The sequence below is a fragment of the Capricornis sumatraensis genome, chromosome 15 (assembly GCF_032405125.1).
Source record: "Capricornis sumatraensis isolate serow.1 chromosome 15, serow.2, whole genome shotgun sequence".
NCBI classification, from domain to species: domain Eukaryota; kingdom Metazoa; phylum Chordata; class Mammalia; order Artiodactyla; family Bovidae; genus Capricornis; species Capricornis sumatraensis.
In genome coordinates, this window is record NC_091083.1 from 51,128,469 (window position 1) to 51,149,222 (window position 20,754).

General features: G+C 39.7%; 1 protein-coding gene across 1 annotated transcript in view; it reads left to right on the forward strand.

The window, feature by feature from the left end:
• The window catches only part of SHLD1 (shieldin complex subunit 1), a 94,085-nt gene extending 73,497 nt beyond the window's left edge, over positions 1-20,588 (forward strand). Inside the window, exon 2 of the mRNA XM_068987805.1 lies at positions 19,979-20,588. Within this exon, the coding sequence (XP_068843906.1) occupies positions 19,979-20,421 (443 nt within the window). The 3' untranslated portion in view covers positions 20,422-20,588. The remainder of the gene's footprint in view (positions 1-19,978) is intronic.
• Positions 20,589-20,754: the final 166 nt, after the last annotated feature.

Below are 20,754 nucleotides of genomic sequence, written 5' to 3' on the forward strand. Positions count from 1 at the left end.
GCAGCAGCTTCCTGGTGTTTTAGGTTTCAGTAGCACCTTTGTCTATTCAGTTCTGCTGAGTGATTTGAGGAGTAACTCCTAAAAGTTCATCTTAGAGTCTGTCTCTGCAGTTCTCCCAACAATATCATGAGCTGTGTTACACCTCTCTTTCTGTTTAAGATAGCCAAGGTGACTTATGTTGGCTGCAACTGAAGATCAGGAATAGTCATCTTCGCATAGAGTTGTAATGAGGAGCGATAAGGCATTTAACGGGCCTAAAACATGTAGCATGTTTAGTTGTTATATCTAACTTTTTGTGACCCCACGGATTGTAGCCCACCAGGCTCCTTTGTCCATGGAATTTCCCTGGCTAGAATACTGGAGCAGGTTGCCATTTCCTCCTCTAGGAAATCTTCCCTACCAAGGGATCAAACCTGCATCTCTTGCATTGCAGGTGAGTTCTTTAACACTGAGCTGCCAGGGAAACCCAAAACATGTGGCATGCCCCCCTCCCCTTTTTGACATTCTTAGAGCTTTTTTTGACCCCAGTCAATGGTATACCTACAACCATGAATAACATAGATATTTATTAGCTTGTTGGTTCATTCATTCATTCATATGTTTATTGAAACAATTATTTGCTGGGTGGCTATTTTAATTAACACGTGTTCTAGGTGTCTTGGGGCAGCAGAACCCAACCAGACATTAAATGTTAAACATTAGAATCATCTGTGAATCTTTTTTTAAAAAACTTAATATCTGTGCCACATTCAAGACTTACTGAAGACAGGGAGTGTGTGTGTGTGTGTGTAAATATTTTTTAAATACAGTGAAGTACATGAGTCTTTTGTGTTTCAGCTTGGTGGATTTTACATATGTAAAAAGAAAAAAAAAATATATATATATATACCCAATTAGCTACTACCTAGGTCAAGGTATAGGAAAACAGAAATGTGCATGAAAAATATATTGTGTGCATGGGATTTGTAGGGCTCCTTTTAAAAGGAGCTAAAGTTTCAAATACATTTGAGATTTTGCCACTCAGATGTCAAAAAAGTAATTGTCTGGAATGACCAGTATAATGAGGTAATTTCCCTCTTTTCCTTCTTCATTGTCAGCTACAAACTGGTACCCCATCCTAGGTTTATGAAGAAAATTATTTCATTTGTATGTGAAGTGGAATAAATTTAAGAAGGACCTTAGGTAACAAAAAAATCAATAAAGCTGTAAATGTTACCACTAATAACTTGTGAGTCATAACCTTTGACTCTGTTTATCTTCTTATGGTTGGCATAATTCATTGGCTAGCTAAAAGCAAGTTTACTTTCTTTTAAAAAATTATTTATTTATTTACTTTTGTCTGCTCTGGGTCATGACCACTGTGCTCAGCTCTTCTCTAGTTAGGTTGAACAGAGCTACTCTCTAGTTGCGGTGTGTGCTTGGGCGTCTCATTGCAGTGGCTTCTCTTGTTGCAGAGCATAGGCTACAGGGTGTGCAGGCCTCAGTAGTTGCTGCTGGCAGGCTCAGTAGTTGTGGCACATGGGCTTAATCGCCCCTCAGTGTGCCCAATGTTAGTTCCCTAAGCAGGGATCAGATTCACATCCCCTGCATTGGCAAGCGAATTCTTAACCACTAGACCACCAAAAATATACTTTCTTAAAATTAAGCTATATTGCTTCTTTTATATGATCTCTTCAAAGAGAGTGAGTATCATGAAACAGTAAAAATAATTATTTTCCTTTTTTTCTAAAAGGGTGCTTGGTCTGTAGGTCAGTGCACAATTAGTATTGTAATGCTGAGGGCACGAGAGTAGCAGCATGAGCTGACTTAGGAAGATCAAGTTAGTAATTTTTGAAAAACATGAAAACAGTTGATTAGAGAGAGAGAAAATAACATCTGCAAAACACTGTTAATAAAAGCATCTACATTTTTTAATAAAACCAACTAGAACAACTTTGAAGTGGAATGACTTTGCATAATTAACTCATTACAGAATGAAATTTTCAGGAAAGAAAATGTAGAGCCTAATAGATACAAGATAATATATTATCAAACTGCTAAGTCGCTTCAGTCGTGTCCGGCTCTGTGTGACCCCATAGACAGCAGCCCACCAGGCTCCCCCACCCCTGGGATTCTCTAGGCAAGAACACTGGAGTGGGTTGCCATTTCCTTCTCCAATGCATGAAAGTGAAAAGTCAAAGTGAAGTCGCTCAGTCGTGTCTGACTCTTAGCGACCCCATGGACTGCAGCCTACTAGGCTCCTCTGTCCATGAGATTTTCCAGGCAAGAGTACTGGAGTAGGGTGCCATTGCCTTCTCCAAGGCAAAAATAAAAATCTGAAAACCAGCCATAAAGAAAAGACAGATTGCTTATAAATGAATGATAATTAAGCTGACTGTTGATGTCTCAGTAGCAGCAATGCAAGCAAGAAAGCAGTGGAATAATATCTTTTCTATTTAGCCTGCTTACAAAATATTGTGATTGTTAAATTTGAGAATTCATGCTTGTATCAGTTCTGAGACATTCTCACCCATTAACTCATTGTGCATTGCCTTTCTTATGTTCTCTCTATTGTCTTTTTCTGAAATTCCAATTAGAACATCTCACTTTGACTTACACATCTCTTAATTTTCTTTTGTTTTGTTTTTTCCATCTCTTTGTCTCTCGGTGCTAAATTCTGACTAATATCTTCAAATCTGATTTCCATTTTGTAATTCTCTGTCCAGCAGTGTCTAATCTTCTATTTTTACCCAGCTACTGAAGTATAAATAAATATTATTATAATTTTACATTTTTCTAAGCTTTTAAACTTCTGTTTCTAATTTACCTGTTTATTTTTCACAGTCTCTTGTTCTTTAGTCAAATTGCCTATTCCCTATTTTATTTAACAAAAAATAAAAAATAAATAAATAAATAAATAAAATTTAAAAATAAATAAATAAAAAATAAATAAATTTAAAAAATAAATAAATAAAATAACAATAAATAAATAAAAAATAAATTTTAAAAAAAGCATATTTATTTTATATTCTGCGCTAATTTCAGTAATCTGTTTCCATGAGTTTCATTCCAGTGCTGTTTCTTTTGTTTATTCCCTCTCAATAAAGATGCCTTGTTTCAATATGTTTTTTTTGAGTGTTGTTTTTGTTGTAAACTCGTATTCCATGGAACTTCATATACACTGTTTTTGAGATTTGGAGTTGAGAGTACAGTCTTCTAAGAGGATTTGCATTTGCTTTCTCCAAACATATGAGTGCACTTCAGTCTGGAACCATATTAAAATATATACCTGGCTTAGAGGATTTTCACTACAAAATAGTCTCAACTCAGGCCACATATATATGTGAGGTCTGGCTCATGGTTATTACTCTGGTGAGATGGTTCTTTTTCTCTCCACTTAGAGCAAAGCCAAGACAGACAAGTTTTTTTTTTTTAAGCGTAATTCTTTTCTTTATTTTTATTTTTCATTTAAAATTTATTTTGGCCTCACTGCATATCATGTGGGATCCTAGTTTCCTGACCTGGGACTGAACCCATGTCCCCTGCAGTGGAAGCTCAGAGTCTTAACCACTGGACCACCAGGGAAGTTTCTACAACCCTTTTCAAGGCATATTTTTTTCCTAGTTCATCTTTTCTCTGAGGGTGGAGCTACAGTACTCTCAGCCTTGTGCAGTGAGCTTCCTTTCAGGCCCCCATCTTGCTATGATATAGGCTTTGTGTCCTGAATGCTGTGTGGACATTAAAACTGATGTACTAGGTTCTAGGTACCAGCTCAGGACTCACTTTCCTCTTGGAATACCCACTCTTATTTTCCTCTTGGTCTCTAAGGACTTTCTTTATTTTATCCTAACTCAGTCATGTGTTATAAGAGGTTTTTTAAAAAATTTTACCCAGCATTTTTAGACGTTTGGTCACAGGGACTATTTGCCACATCCTTGTAAAGGCGGAAATTCAATTCCATATTTATACCTCCTAGTCCTTGTCGAGCTCATGTTTCCATGTTAGAAACATTTTCTACACAAATACATCTTAAACCCCCACATCCCATATTTTCTGTCATTCAGTCAGCCTCAGCTTTCTGGGGCTTTCACTTCTATTTGTAAGCATTTTCTGCATAGGTTGTATATTATACTGTATAAATATTTTTGTTTATGGCTTTTTTCCTATTTCTGCGTGTTTCTTGTGTTCTCTGAAATTATTTGTTACATAAGAGAAGGCTCAAAGCTTTGCCTTGCTTAGATTTAGCTGTTAGTGGGGAAAGGAAGGAGCAAGAAGGAAATTAAGAAATATCTCTTATAATTGTTCTCACTGTATTTCCCAGTTTCATCTTCCTTTTTAAAAGTTAAGTCACACTACGTTTCTGAGTTAGCCGGAGGTCATTCTGTGAACTCATATCATTTCTTCCCTAGTTTCTCAATCTTTTTTTTTTTCTTAAGTAGCCTGTTTCTCTTTCTTCAACATATTTATTAATATGAACTTTTCCCTGAAGTTCTTCCCTTGATCTCCATCTATTTCCAAAACCACCCCCCCATGAGGCTCCCTGGAGGTTGAGTCATTTCAGTCCCACCCACACTCTGGGGCTGGTGCACCTTGGGGGACAGATGAGGGCTCCAGCAGCCTGAGCTTCTGTGTGTGACATGCCCACACACTGAGACACCTGCTGTTCCCACCCACGATGGGATTGTGTTCACTTTGCATAGCATGCACTTGGGACCTCTCTGTAATCATAGTCCTACTGCTGTGAAATGGGCAATGTTTACTCTGATTCATCCCACGAATTCTGATGTCAGGATAAAGCAGTAGATAAAAGTGATATTCCTTCTAGTCCAAAATGAATGCTGTTCATCTGGACTTTGCTTATGATATTCATTTATCACTGCAGAGAAGACCTACAGCAGCATTTACAATTCACATTTTAAAATCCTAGGTGCTGGGACTTCACTGGTGGTCTAGTGATTAAGACTTTGTGTGTCCAATGTAGGGAGCGTGGGTTCGGTCTGTGGTCAGAAAAATAAGATTCTACATACAGAGTGGCCAAAAGATAAAACACAACCCTAGATGCTAAATGACAAATAGCTTAATACTTACATGTAACAACTCTGCTGCTGGTATTACTCTTGTCACTGTGATAATTATAAAGTAGCGTATATTTTTTGGACATGGCACACTAGGTTGTTAGGTTTTTTCAAAATTTGTTGATTTATGGCTGTGCTGGGTCTTCATTTGCTATGCATGGAGTTTCTCTATTTCCAGCAAATGGGGCCTACTCTTTTTCACAGTGTGCAGCTTTCTCCTTGTGATGGCTTCTCTTGTTGCAGAGCACAGGCTCTAGGGCTCTTGGGCTCAGTAATTGTGGCTCACAAGATTAGTAGCCCCACAGCATGTGGAATCTTCCCAGACCAAGGATTGAACTCATATCCCCTTCTTTGGCAAGTGAATTCATAACCGCTGGACCACCAGGGAAGTCCCACACTAGGTTTTATACTGAAAGATTATTTAGTTCTTACAGTGGTCCTATGAGGCAGGAGCTGTTATTTCCATTTTACAGATGAGGACATGGAGATTCAGAGATGTTCAGTAACTTTCCCATGGTCACGTACCCAGTAAGTGACCACTATAGGATTCAAATTCAAGTCTTCTAAATACAAAGTCCGCCTGTGTCTTGTCTGTCAGGACAAAAGCATTCTGATTTCTGATTTCTGATTATGAGCTTTTTTTTTTTTTTCACAATAGCCAGAAATTAAAACCACATTAGTCTGTCCTTTAAAGTAGCAGATGTGAAAATATATGTACACCGAAACCATGCTGCCTGCCATTGTATAGAACTAACTTTGAAGTTCCCTTGTGGGAACTGCTTTTAGAACCAGCATGTGAAACATAAGAAAAGTAGTTTCCTTTTGGAGATAAACCTTGTTTTTTAATCCAAGCCCTGTTACTCTGCATGATCACGTACATAATTTATCAGTTTTTGTTCCTAATGCCTCTTGACATTTTCCAAAAAGCTAATTCTGTCCTCTGAGGATAGAGATTTGCCACTAACAAGGACATACAGAAGAAGTTTCCAGAGCAAGTAAAGACATTTTCTAAAGAAACTCCAAAATGGTCTCAGCAACATCAACATTTTTAAATTAAGAGCTTACCCCTGCCTCCTAAGGTGATCACTTTGAAGAGGGAACATTCAGTGATATATTTACATACATAAATATGGTCTGGTCTGTTTACTTCCAATTCAGTCTGTCACTTCATAGATATGCATGACTTTGATTTGATATAGAGTGAAATATGTTTACACAAGTATTTGTTGTTGTTTAGTCATGTCCAACTCTTTGCGACCCCATCAATTATAGCTTATCAGGCTCCTCTGTCCATGGAATTCTCCAGGCAAAAATACTGGAGTGGGTTGCCATTTCCTTCTCCAGAGGATCTTCCCAACCCCAGAATTGAACTCACGTCTTCTGTATTGCAGGTGGATTCTTGACTGCTGAGCTACCAGGGAAACCCTTTGCATAAACATGCATCTAACAAAAATACTGCTGTGTGTAGAGAAACATCAGACTTTCCTTGTCAGTCTCAGAAAGTCTTACTGGTGGTATCAACAGTGGAACTGGCTCGGTTTTGGTAGGAATTCTGTTCCCCTTTAAATCTTACAATTAGGAAATACTGACTTGTAGATTTGGACAGATTGTGAGTAGGCCTGCCTTCTTCAAAGAAAACAGATCAGGTTTCTGCTTCTCTAGCAGAGGAGCATGATCTTCTTACTAAGTATGTCTCCAGCAACACTTCAAGCATCATTTTTAAAGTGCTTACTTTTTCTTACAGTGAAGGTTAAGGTCAAAGTTTCAAGCATCATTTTAATTAGCCACTCACATTTAAATTAACTCTGCTGAAATAAACAGCTATATTCAAAATAGTAATGTTGCTGTAGCAACCTAAATCCAAATCATTTGCTTTTCCTTTCTGTTCACAATTGTTCCTTACTAGCTAGGCCTGGATATGAAACACATTTGCTGAAAATTCCCATGTAAATGAGGTTTTAAAATAGTTTGGGAGAGGAAAAATACTTAAAAATGATTGCTTTAAAATATACCTTGAAGCTCATAATTCCCAAAGGTTCCTGAAGAACCTTAAGTCCCTTGTGTGATGGCCTCACCTGGTCATCTCATCTCAGGGTTCCTGGTACTCAGAATGTGGACGAGGTTGAGGGGTCATAGTTCTTTTTTCTTTTTGACAATACTCCTTGGAAGGAAAGTTATGACCAACTTAGACAGCGTGTTAAAAAACAGAGACATCACTTTGTCCAAAAAGGTCCGTCTAGTCAAGGCTGTGGTTTTTCCAGTGGTCATGTATGGATGTGAGAGAAAGCTGAGCGCCGAAGAATTGATGCTTTTGAACTGTGGTGTTGGAGAAGACTCTTGAGAGTCCCTTGGACTCCAACCAGTCCATCTTGGGAGATCAGTCCTGGGTGTTCATTGGTAGGACTGATTTTGAAGCTAAAACTCCAATACTTTGGCCACCTGATACAAAGACCTAACTCATTTGAAAAGACCCTGATGCTGGGAAAGATTGAGGGCAGGAGGAAAAGGGGACAACAGAGGATGAGGTGGTTGGATGGCATCACTGACTCAATGGACAAGAGTTTGGGTAGACGCTGGGAGTTGGTGATGGGCAGGGAGGCCTGGCATGCTGCAGTTCATGGGACATGACTGAGCGACTGAACTGAACTGAACTGAACATTGAAGTATAGTTGGTTTACAATATTGTGTTAATTTCTATTGTACAGCAAAATGTTTCAGTTATATATACATGCACACACACATATATATATTTAAATATTATTTTCCATAATGATTTATCTCATGATATTGAGTACAAGGACTTCTCTGGTGGTCTAGCGGATAAGAATCTGCCTCCCTATGAAGAGGACGAGGGTTCGATCACTGGTTGGGGAACTAAGATCCCACATGTCACGGGGCAGCTAAGGCTGTGCACCACAATGAGAGAATCCTGCTTGCTGCAACGAAGACCCAGTACAGCAAAAAAAAGAAAAAAAGATATTGAATATAGTTCCCTGTACCTTGTTGTTATCCATCCAATATGTAATAGTTTGCCTTTGCTAACTGCAGACTTCCAGTCTATCCCTCACCCACCAGCCCATCCTTTGGCAACCACAAGTGTGTTCTCTGTGTTTGTGGGGGCCACAGTTCTTGTTCCAGCTCTAGCTAAAATGTTTTGATGCAGAAAGTGAGGAGAGTTGAACCAGGTAACTCCCCATGGCTTTTCTAACAGTGAAAGGGTCAGGTTCTGTTCCAGTAACTTAATTGCTACTTAACAAAATATGATCCATTGGATCAGAGAAAAAGCAAGAGAATTCCAGAAAAGCATACTCCTGCACCATTGACTATGTTAAAGCCTTTGACCGTGTGGATCACAACAAACTGTGGAAAATTCTTAAAGACATGGGAATACCAGACCATCTCACCTGGCTCCTGAGAAACCTCTATGCAGGTCAAGAAGCAACAGTTAGAACCAGACATGGAACAGACTGGTTCCAAATTGGGAAAGGAGTACATCAAGGCTGTATATTGTCACCCTGCTTATTTAGCTTATATGCAGATTACATCAGTGAAATGCTGGGCTGGATGAAGCATAAGCTGGAATCAAGATTTCTGGGAGAAATATCAATAACCTCAGATATGCAGATGACACCATCCTTATGGCAGAAAGTGGATAGGAACTAAAGAGCCTCCTGATGAAGGTGAAAGAGGAGAGTGAAAAAGCTGGCTTAGAACTCAACATTCAAAAACTAAAGATCATAGCATCTAGTCCTGTCACTTCATGGCAAATAGATGGGGAAGCAATGGAAACAGTGACAGACTTTATTTTATTGGGCTCTAAAATCACTGCAGATGGTGACTGCAGCCATGAAATTAAAAGAGGCTTCCTCCTTGAAAGAAAACCTATGACCATTCTCAGTTCAGTTCAATTCAGTTCAGTCGCTCAGTTGTGTCCAACTCTTTGTGACCCCATGAATCGCAGCACGTCAGGCCTCCCTATCCATCACCATCTCCTGGAATTTACTCAAACTCACGTCCATTGAGTCGGTGATGCCATCCAGCCATCTCGTCCTCTGCTGTCCCCTTTTACTCCTGCCCCCAATCCCTCCCAGCATCAAGGTCTTTTCCAATGAAACAACTTTTCGCATGAGGTGGCCAAAGTACTGGAGCTTCAGCTTTAGCATCATTCCTTCCAAAGAACACCCAGGGCTGATCTCCTTTAGAATGGACTGGTTGGATCTCCTTGAAGTCCAAGGGACTCTCAAGAGTCTTCTCCAACACCACAGTTCAAAAGCATCAATTCTTCAGCACTCAGCCTTCTTTATGGTCCAACTCTTACATCCATATATGACTACTGGAAAAACCATAGCCTTGACTAGACAGACCTTTGTTGGCAAAGTAATGTCTCTGCTTTTCAATATGCTGTCTAGGTTGGTCATAACTTTTCTTCCAAGGAGTAAGCATCTTTTAATTTTATGGCTGCAGTCACCATGTGCAGTGATTTTGGAGCCCCAAAAAATAAACTCTGACACTGTTTCCACTATTTCCCCATCTATTTGCCATGAAGTGATGGGACCAGATGCCATGATCTTCGTTTTCTGAATGTTGAGCTTTAAGCCAACTTTTTCACTCTCCTCTTTCACTTTCATCAAGAGGCTTTTGAGTTCCTCTTCACTTTCTGCCATAAGGGTGGCGTCATCTGCATATCTGAGGTGATTGATATTTCTCCTGGCAATCTTGATTCCAGCTTGTGCTTCTTCCAGCCCAGCGTTTCTCATGATATACTCTGCATATAAGTTAAATGACCATCCTAGACACCATATTAAAAAGCAGAGACATTACTTTGCCAGCAGAGGTCTGTAGAGTCAAAGCTGTGGTTTTTCCAGTAGTCATGTATGGATGTAAGAGTTGGACCATAAAGAAGGCTGAGCGCTGAAGAATTGATGCTTTTGAACTGTGGTGTTGGAGAAGATTCTTGAGAGTCTCTTGGACTGTGAGGAGATCAAACCAGTCAATTCTAAAGGAAATCAATCCTGAATATTCATTGGAAGGAGTGATGCTGAAGCTGATGTGAAGAACTGACTCATTGGAAAAGACCCAGATGCTGGGAAAGATTGAAGGCAGGAGAAGGGAATGATAGAGAGCAAGATGGTTGGTGGCATCACCCACTCAATGGACGTGAGTTTGAGCAAGCTCCGAGAGATGGTGAAGGACAGGTAAGCCTTCACCTGGGGTCTACTGGGGTCTCCAAAGGGTCAGACACAACTGAGCGACTGAAAGAAAAGAAGAAAAGGCAATTCAAGCTGTTTTAAAATCAAGCCTCAGGCTAAGCCTCAGTCTCATAGTAAAGAAGAGAATTGTTAAGCATTTCTAGTATCTAAGCTTGTGGTTTCTAAATGTTGATTATGAATCATCTAGGGAGACTCTTGAATGCCCTACCTGGCTCATCATCACCATCAGTGGTCCTCATTGTGGCAAATGGTAGTTATATGAAAATGATTTTAATTAAGAAAAATAATGAGCCTGTTGGCCTTTTTTGTGTGTTCTATTTGCCAATCCCTTCATCAAGTGACCTTGGAGACTTGGTACTGTCTTAATTTTTTTGTCTGGAAAATGAGATTCAATAAGCTGGATATGTTCCCGGCCCCTGGATCATGACTTTTTATTAAATGGAGTAGAAACACAGTATCACTTCTTGGTAGTGATAAACTAACACCGAGAGTTGTTTTGCTTGGGAAGCAGGTTTGCGGTTAAAACAAAAACAGGACTTGAGGCTTTTCATGTAGTCTTTTTTTCATCCTCACATTTTAAAAAAAATCTCCTTCAGTCTGGAAAAATCTGGTCTTGAGATTAATTGGAGAAAAGTCAGAAAAGATATTGTTTTCTTTATAATTTTATAAGCCATTAAAAAGAAGACAGAAAAGAGACAAAAACTCGAAAGAAAAATGGTAAAGAACATTAACAGACAGTTTACAGCAAGGAAACCCATATGAAAAGCAGCTCAGCATAGGAGTAATCAGGGAAATGTGAACCCAATAAGGAGATAGAGCTTGAAGCCTCTGACAGTATCAGGGTTTGGCAAAGCTATGGAGAAACAGGAAAAGCTAGACAGCGCTGGTGGGACTGTAAATGTTGCAACCACTTGGGAAAGTGCTTTGGCAGGATCTAGTGAAATTGAAAACGCATGTTTCCTTCAACTCAGCAATTTCACTCCTGGATATATTTCCAGAGAAAGTCTCACAAGTACACAAGGGCTCACTAAGGCCATGTTTGTGATAGTGAAAAATTAGACACAACCTACATGGCCTTCAGCAAGAGAATGGATGAAAAATAATGCAGTATAGTCCCACATTAGAATACTATAAAGCAAAACTTCGTATCTTGAAAATAAAATTGAAAAGACCATCACACATAAAGCAACACTCTATCTTGCTTATGGATACTTATATATGTAAAGTTTAAAAATGGGCTGGAAGAAATCAGTTTCTATGTGGGAATTTCTCCTTATATATCAACTTTAATTGAATTGTTTAATTCTTCTTTAATAGGGAAAAAAGATTTGAAGCAAATATGTCATTAGGTAATTGTCAGTCTGGAGTGGTGTGAACTTGGATATTGTTGTTCTCTGTAATTTTCAGAATTTAATCTCTTAAGAAAATTTTGAGTTTTAATCTCTTCAGAAAAAATTTAAAATGACAAGATAAAAGTAAGATAGTTTATAAATCAGACAGTAGAGATTGACCTTTATTAATTGCTCTGGGCTTCTACTCTTAGGGCTGTTCACCTATGACACATATTTTTTTAAATCTTTTCAGCATTCATTTTATTTCTCAGCGGTTGCCATTTAGAGGACTCTGTTCTCTGCCCTTGGCATCTGTTGAGTGATTCATCCATGCTTTTACTTTCAAAAAGATAGAAATGCAGACCTAGACTGTGGTTTCAAAAGCACCTGACCACACCATCCATCCTTTGAAGTGTTAATTTGGATTAAATATCCTAATATCAGCATCTCCTTGCCTTTCCTTGAGTATGTGGTTTATGTCCCTTAAAGAAACAGTTTGCAGATTCTAAAATGTGTAAGCCATCAGGCAAAAGGAGGCTTAAGCTTATGTTTTTCTGGTCATTAATTTTATGTTACTAATGAGATGGGGAATAACAATGCTGATGCTATTCCTTGAGGGGTGGGGGACAGCCAGATGAAACCAGAAAGAGGAATCTAAGCAAGTTGCTGATAGAGTAGAGTAAACTGAAGCCCTTCACTTGCAGGGCAGTAATCAAAATTTCTTGGACAGCAAGTGGGTAGGAAAAATACCAGGTGTGAAAAAGCAGGGGTAGAAAAAGAGGATTTTCTTAGAATACAGTAGAACAAATCCACAGAAGGTTTAGTAAAAACAAACAAAAATCTGTAGGTACATTATTTATACCACACTGGGGTTATTTCTGGCATCAAAACTCAACCCTCCCCTACCTTGCCCCCAGGTGTGTGTGGTGGAATGTCTCACTGTTGACCAAGATATATCTGCCCCTTCCTCCAGCATCAGCTTATAAGTGTAATATATCATGATTCATATGTTCATATAGTGGATTTTGTAATCCAGGGCCCTTTTGAGAGTGAAAAAGGATACCATTAATAAGTAATTGAGACAGCAGGCACAAACTGAGGTTTTCTGAGCAAACATCCCAGTCACCCTAGTGAATACTGGTCACCATAGTAATACACACATTTACATGTACATTTGAAAGTAAAACTTATCAAATAAAACAAAACATCAAAACTTTTAAAATGTATCTACCATGTGCTTGGCCGTGGTGATACAACAGATAATGAGAGTGACAAAAAACCTTGAGTAGGAGAAGATTGACAGTAAACAAACGAAGCATGTATTATTAGAGGCTGTTAGGTTTATATGGAAATTGCAAGACAGACGAGGGAAATAGGGACAGCTAGGATCTAGGAAGCGAAAGAAATACAGTTTTGAATAGTGTGCTCCAGAAAAGTGTGGCAGACTGAATTATTGTTCACCAGTAATCTCCCCCAGCCCCTGCCCGAGCAACACAGGAGATTATACAAACCACATATTCCTTCTTTCTTTAAATCCTGATCATTCTCCATATTTTTATTAAGTGTTAGGTTAGATTTCTGTCAGTTCTGTACAGCCTTGAAGCCACAGATCCTCCCAATTAGCAGTTGCTGGTAAAAGAAACTCTGGACAAATAAGGCAGAGTAGGCGGCTATTGATGCTTCTGCATGGAGGAGGCAGAGTTCTAAATATCAAATCCATCTAAAAGAAACTTAAAAGTTGAAGGCTAAAATGTTTCACAGAGATAAAAATACCACTGTGCATTTATCAACCACAGAAGTAGTAGCCTTGGAAGATTTACTGGGAGAGACTCTCATTAAATATCTGGCTTTCTGAAGGCTAATGGCATTAATCTCAGAATACAACCATTAATCTCAAACGCTCCATGCTAATTGATTGTCTTGGATTACTAAACTCAAATAGCATCTATAACTCCTAAAGATATAAAAGTAGTTTTTGAGTCTATAAGAATCTTAAATATCTATATATTATCACTACTCTCTTTGGTCAAAGAAAATTTAACAGTTTACCTCTGGTAGATAGTTGCCCTGGAAGCAATGCATGCAAAAGCATTGTGATGTCAAGCCCCATCCTTCCTGCTTTCTTCTTTCAAATCCTAAAGAAATCTATTCACCATGGAAAGCATATTGAAATAGAAAGGGAAATTCCACCCAATTTATATAATGCCAGAATTATTAGGATTGGGGCCCTCACTGAGAAAATAAAAAAGCCGTCTCAAAGCCTTGGAGGGAAGGAATGCATGGTGCAAACAGGTGACCCCCCTAGAAGGCATTCAGTATGCAGGTATCAATAGCAAAAATGCCTTGGAGAGCTCAAGGCAAATCAATCTGTTACAACTCTGTGGGATTCAGCATTCAGTTCCCACTCCTTCCAGAATCCTTTGAGCCAGTGTCACTCCCTGGGACCGTAGGGCATTACTGGGATTTGGGGGAAGGATGATTCTCTGATATATGGGATCTTCCATGCGTTGTAGGACATTTACATCCTTGATCCCACTCACTAAATGCAAGTAACACTTTCCAGTCACTGACACAAAAGCATCCCCATTCTGTCTCTAGAGTAGACATTTCTATCCCCACTTCAGAGCCCTACAAGTCTGAGCTCTAGCAACGGGTAGAATAAGGTAGGGTTTGAATATAGCTGTGAGGACGCTCCACTGAGCAGGAGTTGACCAAGTTATCAGATATCCATCTTCCGTCTGTGTGTAGATACATCAGGAAAAGAAGTGACTGCCTTGGTAGACTGGTGAAGAAACAGTAATATATCCAAAAGTTCATCACAGCCACATGATTAAAGATATGACTTTGTAGTCAGTGGTAAAGCAAATTTTTAAAGGAAATTAAAGTCTGAAACGAACTAGAAGCAATGTTCAAAAGAGCTTATATAGTAAGTAACTCAATCCATATTGTCATTACGCTTCTGGAAAGGGGAAGGAGGGTCTCTTTGAAGATGAGTTGCCAGCTGCTTGACATATGCCTGAACATGGAGATGGCAGGCTAGGTTTTCAGGGTCTTCCACGGACACTGAATTTCAAAAATTAAATGAGACATAAAAATGAAACACCGATGAGGAGTTTTACATCTGCATATCCAAGTTATTGACCCAGAGAAGGCAATGGCAAGCCACTCCAGTACTCTTGCCTAGAAAATGTCATGGACGGAGGAGTCTGGTGGGCTGCAGTCCATGAGGTCGCTGAGTCGGACACGACTGAGTGACTTCACTTTCACTTTTCACTTTCATGCATTGGAGAAGGAAATGGGGGCCCACTCCAGGGTTCTTGCCTGGAGAAACCCACGGGGGAGCCTGGTGGGCTGCCATCTATGGGGTCGCACAGAGGCGGACACGACTGAAGTGACTTAGCAGTAGCAGCAAGTTATTGACCAGCTATTTAATAAGTACACACCCTACTACTTTGGAGTGTCACTGCGTAGCTCTCCTTCTCTCCCCACTTCTTCCCATCGACCCTCCCCAGGCCCTGGCTTCCTGCCTTTTCCCCCAGGATGAGATCATCTGTGGGAAAGAAGATGGAAAGGGACACCTCGCCCTGCCATGGTGGAATCCTTCCCTATTCCCTTTCCCCTCACCTCTCCTAATGGCAGTACATTTGTTGGGCAACTATATTTGCCAATCCCTGGACTTTTATGATTGTTTTAATTTTATAGTAGGCTACCCAAAGAAATTTGAACAATTATTCCTTCAGAGGTTTGTTTTAATTTTTTTTTCTTGAAACAATCTCAAACTCATAGAAATTTGCAAGTATGATATAAAGTTTTTTTTCATGATTTGAAAGTATGTTGCCCACCACCTCTGATTTTCCTACAAATAAGGACATTGTCCTACAAAGTCCAATGAAACCATAAAAATCAGAAAAGCAACATTAACTCGTTACTACCATCTAATCCCCAGACTCCATTCAAGGGGCCCAAGAATGTTCTGCAAAAGGAGCCAGAGGAAATCCCATGCTACATTTAGTTGTCCTGTCTCTGTAGTCTCCTTCAGTCTGGAACAGTTGCTCAGCCTTTCTTTGATTTTCATGAACTTGGCACTTTGGAAGAGTACAGGCCATTCATTTTATAGAATTTCTCTTGATTTGGTTTTGTCTGCCGCTTCGTCATAATTGTTTCAGGTGCTGCACCTTTGGCAGGACTATCCGAGAAGTGATGCTGGGCCTTCCTGTTCACCGGATCAGGTCACACATGATTTTGATTTGTCCTGTTACTGATGTCGCTCTTAGATCCCTCATGTATAGTGATACTTGCCATGCTTCTCCACTATATACAAAGTTATTCTTTTTCCTTTCATAACTAATACGTATCTTATGGGGAGGTACTATGAGCTGTAAATAGCCTGTTTCTCATCAAACTTTCAGTTATTTTATGGATTCATGTTCCGGGCTTATACTTGCCTGCCACCAACCTGGAATCAGCCATTCTTCAAGGTGGGTTAAGTGCTTTGCATGTATTATCTTAGTCAGTTCTCACAACATGAGAATCATGAGCTGATAACTGGTAGTATTTCCATTTTTCACATGAAGAGACTGAGTCTCAGAGATGTTAAGTAATTTACTCAGTGTTTGCACAACTTGAACTTGGCAGAGCAGGGATTTGAATTTGGGTCTACTTGACTTTGGAAACGGTGTTATGAATCACTCTGCTTTAGATGATTCCAAACTTTCCACTCTGTCTATTCACATCACCTTCCACATTATAGAACCTATTGACCTATATGGATAAGAAAGTTGCTATTGGAATCTGTGTTTAGCATTCCAAGTCGGGTGGCTAGGAAGTCCTCTCCTGCTGTTTCTCTGACCCTAGGACCAGAAAGAAGCCAGCTTCTGCCTCCCTCACCTTCCACCCATCCAGGAGGCTGCAGTTAAGTAAGGGGCTTATTGGGGGGAATTTAGGCAGAAGTTCTGGGCATATCAACAACAAAGGAAATTTCTTTTTCTTTTTAAAAAATTGCATTTTATTTTTTATGATTGAGGGGCCTGGGACATAGTTTTAGGCTTGCTGAAATCCAGTGTAATGGATATACCATCTCTGCCACTAAATTCTTTAAAAAGCCATGGTCTCTGTTGTTTGTCCCAGGAATCTGTCTGGCCACTCTATGAATTCCCTCTCCTTCTGCCTCCATGCTGGGTCTCAGGCTGCTGAAGATATAGCCAACTAGTAGAGGGGGATACTGACAGCAGCCATGGAGTTGTTTAGTTTCTGCTGCATCTTGCCACATGGCCTTGTTCACTAACCCTCCTCCTGTTTCCATGGCTCCTGATTGCTGGTCCCTTCATAAGACTGCATGTAACCTCCAAAGAGGCACCCCTCACTATTTCTGCTACATGCTGATCCTTCCCTAACACTGCATTTGTCCCCAGTCAATACCATCCCATCTTTGTGTATTTACAACACACACACACACACACACACACACACACACATCCTGTAAGTATTTTCCAGTTGTTTGATGTCTAGAGGTATGTCTTCTCTTTCTAATTGAGGTCCATTTGAAGTGTGAGTCTCAGGTGAAGGCCATGGTCTTCAGTATCCTCTGTGTATTTTGTAGCAACTTGTAATGAGTTACACTGATACCATTAGATTGCTCTTAAATGTGTGTTGAATCAGTGAATGCTTGTCCACATGTGGCCCTGCATGTGTCTCTCAGAATTTATGTCCACATTCTTTTTGTATACTCTAATGCTTTGGATTATACTTTTCCATTCTCTGTATTACCATAGAAGTTCTGGGAGAGAGATCATTTAGTAAAACTTTTGTTTTATAGACGAGAAAACCAAAGCTCAGTAAGATGTCATGTCTACCTGGTAGGAAAACTAGAGTCAAAACATCAAATCCTCCCTCCTTTTCTAAAACTTCACCCAGTGTGTTGTTCAACTTTCTTCATCTTTAGCAAGTACAAATATTTTTATTATAACTATTAATTGAGTTAGCAAGGGTAGTGTGTATGTGAAATTAAAGCTAGTAATTTAATAAAGCTTATGTCATAGTGAAAAAAGGAAAATATATTTTGATTTAAAGTATGGAATTTTAAGGAATAAAACTGCTAACTGTATAAGGGATTCTGCAACTTGCAAATTAATTTTTTGTATAAAGTCTTTTCTAGAACACATCAATAGGAACATTGTTTCAAATGACCTAAAGGATTCCCATGTTAAGAATTAGGATGTCCAGAGAGGAACACGTTAGATCAAGAACTAAGATTTGTCTTTAGATCTGGTTTCTTCTTTATTATTAAATCACTTAGTTTATTTGTTATCCCTCCTTTAAAAAGCACAAAAATGGTAACTTTAATTTAGAGGTAAAGAGTCTAAAGGATTCTTATAGGGAGTAGAAAAGAAAATGTCTGAACTGTATAAAGGCCCAGAACTGTATGTTAGGGGCCATTGCTGTGTTTATGTCATGAATTCCTTTGGCATCTGGTATAGCTTCTCAACTTCTCAGAATAATGTTTTTAAATGTATGAATTAAAATATGTAGGATTACTAAGGAAAAAATATTGAAATATTAAAACATTTAAAGAACAAAGATATGATATTGTAATCAATATATAATGCTTTTTATTAACACTTATATAATAAGGTCCAGTATCAGAAGTAATAACTATGGTGATTTCAGAGCAGTGTGTCTTCGACTACTCAGGCTGCCATAACAAAGTACAATCAACTGGGAGGCTCACACAGAAGAAATGCATGTATCTTTTCATGGTTCTGGAGGCTGGAAGCCTGAGATCAGGGTGTCAGCATGGACTTTCCTTCTTGCTTACAGAGGATCACCTTTTCATTGTGTGCTTACATGCTCACATGTCCTTTCCATGGTTCTTGCACATGGGGGCGGGGAGGGGGGGGGAAGGGGAGAGAGAGGGATCTCTTCCTCTTCTTATAAGGCCTTCAAGTCCTTTCTGATTAGGGCCTCACCCTTATGACTTAATTTAACCTTAATAACCTTAAAGTCTCATCTCCAATTACAGTCACATTAGGGATTAGGCCTTCAACATATGAATTCTGGAGGGACAGTTTGGTCCATACATAGTGATAAGCATAAGTGATATTTTAAAACATCTTCAACAAACTTTAATATGAAATAAAAATAGCTGTGATCTGTTGGTAACAGAGTCACAGACACTGCTGCTAGTAAGTTTGTTGCCTACATTCTTTATGGAAGGAAATTCTTAATTTCAGGTAGAGGTTAATGAAAATAAGGTTTTTCCCCCATTCTAGTTCATAAATACCCTGAATTTCTATATAAGGACTCCTAGGTTAAGAGCCCCTGCCTGATACATGCAAGTAAGATATTCTTATTTTGAGGAAATGAGTGGCATAATCCCTAGATAGTGGGAATAGATTCTGAAATCAGGTTATTCTACTCATTGCCAGTTACCAAGGAACAGTTCAGTTCAGTTGCTGAGTCATGCCCAACTCTTTGCAACCCCATGGATTGCAGCACTCCAGGCCTCCCTGACCATCACCGTCTCCCAGAGCTTGCTCAAACTCATGTCCATTGAGTTGGTGATGCCATCCAACCATCTCATCCACTGTCGTCCCCATCTCCCACTGCCTTCAACCTTTCCCAGCATCAGGGTCTTTTCCAATGAGTCAGTTCTTCACATCAGGTGGCTAAAGTATTGGAGCTTCGGCTTCAGCGTGAGTCCCTCCAATGAATATTTAGGACTGATTTCCTTTAGGATTGGCTGGTTCGATCTCCTTGCCGTCCAAGGGACTCTCAAGAGTCTTCTCCAACACCACAGTTCAAAAGCATCAATTTTTTGGCACTCAGCTTTCTTTATGGTCCAACTCTCACATCCATACATGACTACTGGAAAAACCATAGCTTTGACTCTATAGACCTTTGTTGGCAAAGTAATGTCTCTGCTTTTTAATATGCTGTCTAGGTTGGTCATAGCTTTTCTTCCAAGGAGCAAGCGTCTTTTAATTTCATGGCTGCAGTCACCATCTGTAGTGATTTTGGAGCCCAAGAAAATAAAATCTGTCACTGTTTCCATTGTTTCCCCATCTATCTGCCATAAAGTGATGGGACCAGATGGCATGATCTTCAGTTTTTGAATGTTGAGTTTTAAGCCTACTTTTTCACTCTCCTTTTTCACTTTCATCAAGAAGCTCTTTAGTTCCTCTTTGCTTTCTGCCATAAGAGTGGTGTCATTTGCATATCTGAGGTTATTGATATTTCTCCCAGCAGTCTTGATTCCAGCTTGTGCTTCATCCAGGACCAAGGAACAGTGAGTATGTTAACTGAAAAGAAATATCATTTGCCCTTGCCTTGCTTTCTGATATTTTAAAATATGTGTTTGATGATTGGAATGTGTTTTGTCTTGCAGACAGCAGTAACCTAAATACTGAGCAAAATGATTCCTGGACCTCTGAGAACTCCTGGCTTTACCTTTCTGTGAAGGGCCAACCAGAAACCAAGGAAGAGGATGATGGTCTTCGGAAATCTCTGGATAAATTCTACGAAGTATTTGGCAATCCACAGCCAGCCTCTGGAAATTCACTCTCCACATCTGTCTGCCAGTGCCTGTCTCAGAAAATCAATGAACTGAAGGACCAGGAGAACCAAAAGTATACCCTCCGCAGTTTTCAAATGGCTCGGGTCATCTTCAACCAGAATGGCTGCTCCATCTTACAGAAACATTCCAGGGACGCCCATTTCTACCCACTCAGAGAAGAAAGTACGTCTCTACAGGATGAAAAGCTGACCCCAGGACTTTCAAAAGATATTATTCATTTCCTCTTGCAGCAGAACTTGATGAAAGACCAGTAACTGATGCCTGGTGGTGAGAGCAGGTGTATGGGGGCAGGAGGAGGGTATCCCTGTGGCCAGTACCATTGGTGCATCACCCAGAACCCATCAGGTCTCTTGCCAGCTTGGTGTGCCTAGCCCCCAGCTAAGTGCTTTGCAGGCCAAGGCTGGCATCTGTGATCTGATCCTGGAGCCAGTCCAGTCCAAATGGAGAGCTGGCAGTGTCTGGTGGTTTTATTGCCTTTAGGCCATCCCTTTGACCTAAGGCCAGTGACCAAGTGGTTTGGGAGTTTAAAGGTCCATCTTCTTTCTTTCCAGGAAGGACATGCTCTGAGGCACCATTCAAGTACAAGA